The sequence below is a fragment of the Branchiostoma lanceolatum genome, chromosome 8, assembly GCF_035083965.1.
Source record: "Branchiostoma lanceolatum isolate klBraLanc5 chromosome 8, klBraLanc5.hap2, whole genome shotgun sequence".
Lineage (NCBI taxonomy): Eukaryota > Metazoa > Chordata > Leptocardii > Amphioxiformes > Branchiostomatidae > Branchiostoma > Branchiostoma lanceolatum.
Window position 1 is genome coordinate 12015085 of NC_089729.1, and position 12677 is coordinate 12027761.

Sequence of the window (12677 nt, forward strand, 5' to 3'; positions counted from 1 at the left end):
TAGAATTAAGCTTGGGGTCACATTTTTATGGGATATTGTCCCCATTAAGTTTTAATGCAATCCTACAACCGGCCAAGGGTCAGATTTTCAACAACCGAATCTTCTCGCAAAGGCTCGCGAGAGTATTCACATAGCGTGGGTTGTTATGCGGAAGTGCGTAACGCTGGATAGGGAAGGTCGCGTTGCGCTGGGTCACCGTAAATCTTTGTTGGGCATTTTACATTTTCAAGGTTTGAGTAAGGTAGGTTCTTATTAATGTAATCACGAAGTCTCCAAAATGTTGCAAATCTGTGAGAAACTCAGCGAGGCGGATGCCAGGGCCAGGAGACTGGGACTGGTGCGTGCCGAGGCAGACTACATCCGAGCCCTGCTGGACGCCATGGCGAACATGGACAGGTCGGTGGAGGTGGAGGTGGTGAAAAGTCTGGGAGACGTGAACTTTGAGAAGGGAAGACTCAGCAAGGACGTGGGGAAATTCGACATGGCCGTGATGCTGTACAGGACCGCACTGACCCTGTGCGAGGGCGAAGAAATTAGAGAAAGTCTCGAGTATCGTAAGTCGTTTGCGGAGAAACTACGAATTGGAATAGAACCAACCACCTTTGTTGGTAACGAACCGTTTCCTAACAACAACAAAATTTCTTCGCTTACTAAAGTGGCAGAGAAGTTCCAACGTTTGGACCAAAGATTGACTTTAGACTTTAACAAAGACTCATTGTTGATTGAATACACAACGTTAATGATAGAGGGGATCGTAAACGATGATATTACGTTAAAAGTGGAAGCGATTAAGAGCCTGGGTGACGTGTACCTAAAAAGAGGAACAGGAACTAGAAACAGGACATTGTTGACCAAGGCCACTGCTCTGTATAACACTGCACTGGCACGATGTGAGGGGGTACAGGGCACAGTGGCGCTCACCCATCGCTTGTTGTACACGGCAAGGATCAGACAAGACATGAAGCGGACTGAAAATAAAGTATGTCTCAATTATGCCATCTACATTGTAACATGTGACATGAATGACAGTTGCATATAATGTCGCTAGCTTTAGCTTCAGTATGTGTGTACATGTATCACATTATGGGTGTTTGTGTGTGTTTGTGTGTGTATGTGTGTGTGTGTGTGTGTGTGTGTGTGTGTGTGTGTGTGTACCATAGATAACATCTTGCCATAAAAACAGATTTCTATAGACCCACTGACCTTAAAATCTTTTGTTATTGTCATGTTGTTTTTGATCACTTGATCAATGAAGACTATGTGTACTACTTTTCGCATGTAATGTGCCTTTTCCTCTCTGAATGGTTCTATTGAAGGGCTTACAACGTAAACAAAAAACCAAACAGGGTTACCTGTCGCGGGACTTTCCAGACACATCGGCACACGCTGACGTCACCGCTGACGTAACGAGTCAACAGTTTGTGTAAGTACAGGAGTGATTTACAACAATGGCTGGCTTTTCAATACTGTTACATTGTTGCTGTTGTTCATTCATGAGGCTTGAAGGTGTAGAAAAACAATAAAACAATCGGAATATTTCAAACACTCAGCTCATGGTAACATTTTCTTTAGGTCACCAAGTGATTTCATCGCGAGCCAAGCCACTCGAAAAGCTTCTCCTGACTACAGGTAGGTCAACCATGGACGGTAGAAGTAGCGAAGCCCTGTCACTGGGCTATATTTACAAAACAGAATTTGTCCTCATAGACGTATCAGCCGCCCTACCCCCCGGGCCTGTGAAAATTTGTTTAAGCAATTGTGTTTTTTTTTAGATACATTTAAACTGTTTTCAGGCAACATATCTAAATGGTTTGTAAATTGCGACGTGGAAGACTTCTCGTATGTAGATAGACCCAATCAACGTTTGAATTTGACTTGTGGCTTGTAAGAACACAATCGCGGGATAAAATTCTAGATTTTCAAATCAATCATAACGGAAATATGAAATGAAAAGAAAATGCATCAATGTCCTTACGCTCCTCCATACTGTAGGTCTTACGAGGGGTACCTGACTACAGGGGAGCGCGCACTGGCGCATGGAAAGCTCGACTTAGCCGAACAGAAGTTTGTGTCCGCGCTGAAGCTGATTCACGGTAGCTGTTTTCACATTTTACCCTCATCTTTGTCTTTCTTTCTCATTTGTAATCATCACAATACCATTCCAAGACAAGCATGACATCTATTTTCCGTGAATAATTTCATCAGGTTCACAAGGTTCTTTTATTCACAATTGCAAGTCAACCAACTATTTTACAAGAGCCGACGTTTCGACGACTGTCTGTCATCTTCATCGGGGCAATACTGACTGGTTCAGAGAGCACTGAAGCTAGATGTTACTGCTAACAATGCAGTAACACCTTTGCTAACAATGCAGTAACACCTTTGCTAACAATGCAGTAACACCTTTGCTAACAATGCAGTAACACCTTTGTTAACAATGCAGTAACACCTTTGCTAACAATGCAGTAACACCTTTGCTAACAATGCAGTTACACCAGTAGGTGTTTCTGCTAACCAGCCAGTATTGCCCTGATGAAGATGACAGACAGTCGTCGAAACGTCGGCTCTTGTAAAATAGTTGGTTGTGAATAAAAGGACCTTGCTATTCTGATACCTATCTTGTTTTACGTTTCATGTCGGTACAGACCGTACCGTGTGCGATCGACCCAGAGAGGCCGAGTGTCTATGCAGACTGGGTGACGTGTACGTCCGGCGAGGCAAAGAGACAAAAGACGGTAAACAATTCACACAGGCAGCAGCGCTGTACAATGCAGCCATTGCCAGAGCAGATCTAGAAAAACACAAAGCAAAATCGAACGAAGCATTGCAGGAAATAGAACAATTGTTTCTTCAATACGCAGGAAATTTAAGTGTGAAAAGAAAATCAAGTACTATTGATTGTGCCTCACGCCATAAGAAGCTGCTAGAGAACATGCGCGCACGCGCTAAGTTACAGTTAGACGACATAGATCAGCAACATAATCCGTATCAGTATGACGAGGACGACCCAATGGTGACAAAAGTTGAGGCTGAGCGAGCTGAAGCAGTCAAAGCTTTATTCAAGTGCATCGCCAAAGATAGACAGATGTTCGTCAAACGCCTTGTCGACGAATGTATCGCCACCCTTGACCCTCCTCCATGTCAGTACGCTTTCATCGGGTTAGGCTCACAGGCAACAGAACTGGTCACACCCTACTCTGACCTGGAGTTCGCCATTCTGATTGAGGACGGGAAGGACAACGACGTCACGCGGCGGTACTTCCTCAACATCGCGCACTACCTACACTTGAAAGTCATCAACCTCGGGGAGACCATCCTCCCAGCCATGGCCATCCCGCCACTGAACGATTTTCTCTCAGAAGACCCAGAGAAAGACTGGTTCTTCGACTCTATCACACCTCGTGGATTCGCCTTCGACGGCTCTATGCCATGGGCCAGCAAGACTCCGTTTGGAAGAGACAAGACCAAAAGCAAACCTGCCGTCAGCCTCATCCAAACTCCTGCTAAGATGGCGGAGTTTCAGCTGATAGAGATTTCTCTGGCAGAAGGGTATCACCTGTCAGACATCCTCAGACGTGTTGCCTTCTTAGCTGGCGAAGAAACCCTAGTACAGGAGTACACAAACCATCTGACAAAAATCCCCGGGAGCTGCACCACACCACTCTCTATGGCCCGTCGAATCGCACCTAAAATCCTATGGGAAGACAGGGAAAACTTCCTTTCCAACGAGCCCAGCGGGCAACTGTTGAATGTCAAAAAGGACATGTACCGTTTTCCAGGTATTGCTATCGACCTAATAGCCCTGTGCTGCCAAACCAAAAATGCTAGTACGTGGGGTATCATAGATGAGCTAAAGAAAACGGAACGGATCACCGAAGAAGATGCCACCCACTTGACAGTACTGATAAGCATCGCGGCAGAGCTCCGTCTGAGAACGTACATAGCCAACGGAGGACAACAGGACAGTCTGTCTCCTCTTGCCAAACTTAACTATCATTCCGAAGTGCAAGAGGTGTCGGACACTACCCTAAAATCAATATTCTACATACCAGACACCAAAGCTCTTTTCCGATACTACTGCACGGCTGAACCATTGAAGAAATGTGTCATCGATATGGTCGAAGACATCTTGCATGTCCAACAAAGGCGGATATTCAAAAGCTCCATCTACGATTCCTCCCATCTATGTAGGGGAAGAATAGCAAGAAATCTGTTCATGCTAGAAACATCTATCCACCATTTGGAAGAAGCACTGAAAAAGGCAGGTGATGAGGCGAATGACAAACGCTCGTCTATACTTGAAGAATTGGGCAAGGCATGGGCATACCGCAGTGATAACACGAAAGCAATTCGTTTCTTCGAACAGTCCCTTGGCATACGCAAAACTATTTATGGAGACAAAATGGCACATCCGAAGATTGTGTCGTCTCTCACCAACCTGGGAGTATCCTACAGGTCCCTCGGTGATATGAAAAAGGCAATTATGTACTACGAACTGTCAATGACGATGCTAAAATCTCTCCATGGAGACACTACGAAACATCCAGATATTGCAAACGCACTTAATAACTTGGGATCATATTGGTTAAAACTCGGTAATTCTCAGAAAGCAATAAAGTACTTAAGACAGGCACTTACGATGAAGAAAACTCTGTATGGCGACAAGGCACATCCCGACATTACCATGACACTTCAGAACTTGGGATCGTGTTGGGGCGAACTCGGAGATCAGAAGAAAGCAATAAGCTACTTCGAACAGTCACTTACAATGCTGAAAAGTATCTATGGTGACAGTACGGGACACCCAGATATTGCCGGGGCAATTCACAACTTAGGATCATCTTGGCAAAAACTCGGTGATCAGAAAAAAGCAATTGGCTACTTTGATAAGTCACTAACGATGTATAGAGTTATCTATGGGGAAAACATGGTACATTCGGGTATTGCATCTTCACTTCACAATCTCGGATCATGTTGGTGTCTACTCGGTAGTTACAAAAAAGCAATTGGTTATCATGAACAGTCAATTGCGATGAAAATGGCCATCTACGGAGACAACACTGCACATCTAGACCTCGCAATATCACTTGAAAGCCTAGGATTATCTTGGAGTGAGCTCGGTGATCAAAAGAAAGCTATCTTTTACTACGAACAGTCACTAACGATGAAGACATCTATCCGAGGGGAAAAAACAAAATGTCCTGATATTGCAATGGCACTTCACAACCTCGGAACATCTTGGATGAAACTTGGTGATCATGGGAAAGCAATTCGATACAACAAGCAGTCATTAGCGATGAGGAAGACTATTTACGGAGACAACACGCCCCATCCAGACATCGCCTCGTCTTTTAACAGCTTAGGGATATCTTCAAGGGCACTCGGCAACCAAAAGGAAGCGATTTGCTACTTCGAGCAGGCATTAGCAATGACTAAAAGTACCTACGGAGTTAAAACAGCCCATCCGGATACTGCTGGAACACTTGCAAACCTGGGTTCGTCATGGGGTGATCTCGGTGACGTGAAAAAGGCAATTGACTACTTTGAGCAGTCCCTACGAATGCTTGGAACGATCCATGGAAAAGTAACTGCACATCCGGACATTGCTAACGTATTCAACCGCTTAGGATCCTCATGGAGTCAACTCGGTGACCAGACGAAAGCAATCAGTTACTACGAACAGTCATTGGCGATGAAGAAGGCCATTTATGGGGATAAGACGCCACATCCAGACATTGCCAGGTCATTTAATAACCTAGGGGCATCTTGTAGTGCATTGGGGGACCACCGGAAAGCAATTAGCTATTACGAACAGTCACTAGCAATGAGGAAAATCATCTTTGGAAAGAACGCAATACACCCAGACATTGCCTCTTCGCTTACTAGCCTGGGATCGTATTGGAGTCAAATGGGAAATCCGGTGAAAGCAATTAGCTACCACGAGCAATCATTAACAATGATGAAGGACATTTATAAAGACACACCGGCCCATCCAGACATCGCCGCGTCACTTAACAATCTAGGATTATCTTGGAGTAATCTTGGAAATGAGATAAAAGCAATCAGCTACTTAGAACAGTCAATAGCAATGATGAAAACCATCTATGGAGACAGAAAGGCACATCCAGAAGCTGCCAAATCACTTGACAACCTGGGATCTTCTTGGAGTAAACTTGGAGATCAGAGGAAAGCAATCAGCTACCACGAGCAGGCACTTGTGATGCAGAAAGCTATATATGGAGATAAGACTGCACATCCAGACATTGTCGCGAACCTTAACAATTTGGGATCGTCCTGGGGTACATTGGGTGATCAGAAAAAAGCAATTACCTATTTAGAACAGTCACTTACGCTTGCGAAAGCGATATATGGAGAAAATATGGCACATCCAGAGATCACTAAGTCACTTAATAACCTTGGACTGTCTTGGAGCAAACTCGGGGATCACAAGAAAGCAATTATTTACTGCGAACAGTCACTAGAGATGAAGAAAGGTATCTATGGACATAACACGGCACATCCGGACATTGCAAGGTCACTTAGCATCCTAGGGTCCTTATGGAGTGACCTTGGTGATCACAGGAAAGCAATTAACTCCTTGGAGCTGTCCTTGAATATGAGGAAAACTATCTACGGGGAGACGACGGTACATCCTGACATTGCAACGTCACTTTGTAACCTGGGATTTTCCTGGAGTGACCTTGGGGATCAGACGAAAGCGATTTACTACATAGAACAGTCATTACGGATGTTTAGAGCCGTTTACGGGAAGAAAACTGCACACCCACAGATCGCCGCGCTGTTGAAGAACCTGTCGATAATTTGGAGTAAACAAGGCGATGAAGTGAAAGCGATGGAGTACAAAGAACGCTATCAAAGTATGTTCATGGCCATGTACGCCAACAGGACTCCACCAAAGTAGACCATACATACAAATGATGCTATATTAGACTTAGGCTGAATAAATGTATGGTGACGCCCCCATAGCTGTCAATTGATTTATGAGAAAACTATAAGTTACAGAAAATGTATATATGAATGCCTGTATTTATAGGTACGATGAATATCCCTTTCCTAGTGATGTAGTAAGTATTGGTTGTTAGTAATCTACAAGTAATCTAACACCGTATCATTCAAACACCAATTATTTTTATCACTTTTTGCATCGAAGGTATTTGCTAAATATCTACTAGTCATTGTATCTGGACTTGGTTATGTCTTTAACGTTATTGTCATTGTCAACGTTAAGCAATTGTGTAGTGCTGTGTTGAATGGATTCTGAAAAAAATGATACTGTGTAAAAACCAAAATACTTATATAAATTATGAAGGTTTTTCTATAACAGGAAAATAAAATATATGTATTATTGTTGAAATACAAATGTTTTGTCCTCGCGATTTGATATGGCTACAGTACCTATTGTATCCTTATTTACATCGCAGGGGCATTAGTAAAAGAACTTACAATGTCTTCTGAACGGGAAAGTAAAATCAATCATCTAAATGTTCATCTTTCACTTTCAGTCTGTCTTTCCTGGTGATCACAGAGACAAACACACACAATAGAATACAATGAGGGGCCGTCTACATTGATTTTAGTGCGGCTATTGATCTAGTTGATCACCAGCTTCTATTGGCAAAACTTAAATCCTATGGCTTCAGTTTAGGCTCTCTGACTTGGATGAGTAGTTATCTGCAGGGTAGAACACAGGTAGTGTATATTAATGGGCATTTTTCAGAACCATCTGTACTTGAATGTGGAGTCCCCCAGGGAAGTTGTCTAGGCCCACTTATTTTCACATTGTTTACTAATGACTTACCTTTGTCAGTCTTAAACAGTACAACTGAAATGTACGCAGATGACACATCGATGTACAAAGCTGCTAGGTCCTTATCTGAGATAACTGCTGCTTTACAGCCTGACCTTGATAAGATATCAGAATGGGTAAAGAGCAACAAACTTGTCATGAACATTTTGAAGACCAAGTGCATGCTCTTCGGTTCACCCCGAAAACTTGCCCTTCTGCCTTCAACCTCTTTAGACTTAGTAATTGGAACAGAGGGTATTGTACAGGTGAAAGAGACGGTGTTGCTTGGGTTGCACATCACTCAATCACTTACATGGAATTTGCATGTGAATCATACTATTGCTAAACAATCTAGGAACATTGCCCTTCTGAGGCGGCACGCATGGGCCATGACGCATGATGTTTTTAAGGTAGTTATGTGTGCACTAGTCCTATCTGTGGCGCAGTACTACCTACCAGTCCTTGCCAACATGTCGGACTTGAACACTCGTAGGCTCCAAGTGGCGTCGGCGTGGCGTAACGGTTAGAGCGCTGAACTCGGAACCAATAGGTCCCGAGTTCGATACTCACCTTGCCCGGACGTTGTGCCCTTGGGAAAGGCACTTTACACGACTTCCCTGACGGTGGAGTGACGCCCACCGGGCCACTTAGGCTAATATGTTAAAATGTGTGCCAAAAACACACTACGGATTTGGTGCGCCAATGTGCCAACATCTGTACATTGACATCCACCAAGAACCGTTAAATTTTTTTTTTTTTTTTTTTTTTTAGGCTCCAAGTGGTACAGAACAGAGCCTGTAGAATGCTTTTGAAATGTGCGATTGACACACGTGTTGCACAAATGCATACGGATCTAGGTTGGCCCACGGTAAGAGAAAGGTTCGCCATCAGTACTTTAAATACTTTTTTCAGAATACTTGTCAGTCACGAGCCTAAAAACATTCACAGTTCCATTGTCCCTGTCAATTCTACCCACACATACTCGACTAGATTATCCAACTCCTACAGTTTCAAACTACCTAAACCTAAAACTAACAGTCAAAAGCGAACCTTTCTCTACCGAGCCATCAATCTTTGGAATACATAACCATCTAACATCAAATCATTGACAGTCCCATATCACTTTAAGAAGGCCATCTACCAGTTTGTCACCAATTATTCATAAGTTAAGTTAGCAATTTGTATTTGTTATGATTATGTATATAACGTTATGTCCTTTTAATCTTGCACTGTATATATGTCTGTGTTTGTATACTTTTTGTATTGAACCCTTGAAGATTAGTCGCAATTCGACTAAAGGGTATCAAAATAAACCAATAAACCAATGACAAAATGTCAATCAGAGCAGTGAGAAATGATGAACGTTTTTTGCCTAAATAAATGTTTTCATTGACTGCAGGGAAATGTAATGTCGCTAGGGGTGCAAACCAATCGTCTAGGTATCTAAATGGTACTTGACCATGAACCTAGATTGCTGGGCAAAAAACCCATGCAAAGACCTCTCTCTAACCTTTTCTCTCTTTGCCTCTTTTTATTCCTAAAAACATATATGCATAACTTGCAAACTACATACATCTTATACGCCATAATTATGTCACACATGCCATTATAGTTCTGCAGACGATACTGCTGCTCACCCAGAATTAAATGAAAAGTTGTAACTATAAACTGTTGATGTTTTTCAAATAATCCGTTTACATCTTGCAACATATTCCAATGATAAAATCGAGGGTCACACAAATCCAATTTGGTTTTGGGTTGTGTGACACTTGATTAACCATTGCAATATGTTACAAGATGTAAAAGGATTATTTAAAAGACAACAAAACGTAGGAAAATTCGTTTCTTTAACTATGAACTTCGTTGAGCAATCTGCCAAATCTTTGTTCGCTGCGCTGAGCCATCACAGCCTCTGGTGGAGAGAGTGCGTTAGCCTTGACCTAAATACAATAAATTGTTCCCACCCATCAAGTTGAATCTTACACTATGGGCGTTGCCGGGCCGAATCTCATGCTATTTTCGGACGGGGGAGAAGCGGGGCCATTCTTCCAGCCTCAGGGGGAACCGGGTCCCGATTTAGCCGGGTGTACACAGGCGCGCTGTGCAGCTAAGGAATGCCAGGGCCGTCCGCTGTGGATCCAGCCCCTCTCGTATCGTCTGCAAGATAGGTCAGCAGGCATTTTGGGACCTTTTATATCCTTGTTTTTTCTCTCTGGATAGTGCCACAAAATCGTAAGTAACACTTACTTTCTTGCAAAAGTCTACACTTTGAGAGAGTGGTATCTTTAGAAGCTATGATACTATGTTTTGAGCTATGGTACACCAGAGAATGTCGCGTATTTGCACTTCGTACGCCAACGTTACATTTTTGCCATATTGGTAATCCCTACGTCAACACTAAGTAACGCTGACAGCAACAATACAGTATATAAGCAAGAGTGCGTGGGTTAATGTTTCATACTTTATACGGTGACAAGTCGAAATGGGCATATTAGGGTATGTTATGATTTGTAGAAAACTCACGCGAGCTATTGAGGCATATGATAATGAGACTCTCTCCAAGACTCAGCCAACATAACCCAGCCCGTCACCCCATGTAACTCCATATATGCTAATGAGGCAGATGTTACAGTGTACATTGTAATACAAACTAACACGTACATTTGAGTTCAACATGGCTTCATCGTTAATGAAGTTCGGATGGGAAAGTTTCCACTTTGGGTTCATTGACCTATTTTGAAATTTAATACAAGTCTTAGTGGCCGTCGACGTACTCCAGTTCAAAGCCCTTGATGTGTATCCAGCAAATGTTGTTTCTGTTTGATTCAATGGTAAGGTATACGCTATTATCTATTCAACTGTTGTATAAATATCTTAAGAACATATTACCCTGTTCATAGCATGATTTGTTAATACGTTTCCATGATGGAAACTGTGGAAACTTTACTACTGATCACATCTGACCTACCGGGAATGCACATAGACAACAGACCACCTACACCCCGTCATCATTCATTGCATCAAGCTTAGAAGCGGCCTTTTCTTTGAATCTTACCTGTACAGCAATCATAGATTGTTTATCTCTAATATCCCACAGAGTATGGTGTACTGTGATCATCATGGATCATTTTTAGATAAAGTATGACCTGATCATTTTGCTGTTCACCATAAGTGTGCCCTCAAGTCTCTAGAAATAATGGGCACTGCTTGAACATAGTCTTTCAATCGATGCTGTTACGTACATGCAGCTCATGACCAACTACCATGTAAGTCTAGAAGTTCCTCTATGAAGTAAATACAGAACATCTGGCATAAGCGTAAAGCCCCCCCCCCCCCCACCCGTCCAAAACAACAACAGGTCCATCACCAGCCTGAGCTTTCCAGTGTCAGAGCCCTGTCATGATGAATTCAGTCTTGAACGGCGCCAACTCTATTCATATATAACGTTATATATCGCTCTTCGTTCATTTCCTTTAGAGGGAGGTGGTAATCTAGACATTAGAAAAGTCTTGGCTGACTTCTTCGATGCAACAAAAATTGCATACAGGATGGATATAACGATGTTACAGATATACCCCGGGAAACCTGACATAATCTTCAGCCTTGAAGATAGAGATTTAAACCCATCAGTACAACAATATCATGTACAATTAGTACATTTCCAACCACAACACAGCAGCTGTTCCTTGATGATAGAGTTTTGACAGCTTTGCCATGAACCCGTTCATATTTCCCAAACGCCAAGTACAGTTTAGATTGAGCTCGCAATAGACACAGGGCGCAGCTGTGTGTAGACGATAAGGCTACAGTAACGTTACAGAAGTTACGGATATTCCATATATAGAGATATAGGGGGAGCTTTAAGACATCTAAAGCTTGTAGACTTATGTGCCTTTGGTAGACATCCTTCTTCAATCAGCTAATAAATTCTCCAAAGGAAAAAAAAGAAACGGACCTCATTTGAACCTCTTGTGGTGATGATCAGCAATGCCGGGAGAGTCTGACTTATAAGCCCATTCACAATTGCGACTACGCATGTGCAATGTCAAAGGTAAAGGCCCCTGAGTCGTAAACAAAACCTGTCGGGGCATTGTTATGCAAATCAAGACAATGTCGAGACGAGAACTGTTTACAAGCCAGGGGCCTTCACCTTTGACACTGCACATCATAGTCGCAACCGTGAAAAAATTATGGGCTTATCCCTAATATTCACAGTATTTCCTATGATCTGACAGCCAAAGATTTGATTTCTCAACGATAGCAGAGCCTCATTTGTTTCCCCATGAATCCTGCATGAGCTTCTATTTCTGCGTACAGCCGCAGAATTATTCAACATATAGCTTTTCATGATCAGTTCTTCACCTGTCAGAGATCGACGCACGTAGGCAGACTGTCATGGCGCAGGTTTCAGCTGACGTGACCGGTCAAAGGTCAAAAGGTTGTGACCTTTAGATAAGATTTTACCACTCCCTGGTGTCTAAGTATTATTTTTCTTGACCTTCAACCTTGCATATTTTTCACATACATTGGTTGTTTCGGAAACGTCGGGTTCCATCGGGATTTGTATAACTCATGAACTGACATTACTATTTCTAAACGAAAAATATATATCGCAATACAGCATGACCATTCTTGATACAGAAAAGATTTTTCATCCCAAAGTATACTGATGTAAACTTCCATATCCTGATTCGTTTGTATTTTGTATGAAGTGAATTGCCTTAATTTGACGTCTTTAAGGCTTTGATACCGCACCGCTGTATAAACGACAAATAGAAAAATATTTCGTTACGTTTAGTTGGAGTTTATTGCGAGTCTATTTGTCTTTACAGATTAATGAGTTATGTATTAAGGTATTTATGTATATACA

General features: G+C 42.5%; 2 protein-coding genes across 3 annotated transcripts in view; both read left to right on the forward strand.

The window, feature by feature from the left end:
- Positions 1 to 277: 277 nt before the first annotated feature.
- Positions 278 to 7507, forward strand: LOC136440915 (uncharacterized). Its single transcript, XM_066437095.1, has 5 exons — positions 278 to 979; positions 1317 to 1423; positions 1573 to 1629; positions 1993 to 2093; positions 2646 to 7507. The coding sequence occupies exons 1-5, from the start codon at positions 278 to 280 to the stop codon at positions 6920 to 6922; spliced, it is 5244 nt and encodes a 1747-aa protein (XP_066293192.1). The 3' UTR covers positions 6923 to 7507.
- Positions 7508 to 9828: 2321 nt separating this feature from the next.
- The window catches only part of LOC136440313 (uncharacterized), a 28508-nt gene continuing 25659 nt past the window's right edge, over positions 9829 to 12677 (forward strand). The window contains exon 1 of one of the 2 annotated variants that reach the window (XM_066436274.1): positions 9829 to 10039. The gene's annotated coding sequence lies outside the window, so the exon portion shown is untranslated. The remainder of the gene's footprint in view (positions 10040 to 12677) is intronic. The other variant, XM_066436273.1, reaches the window with a different exon arrangement.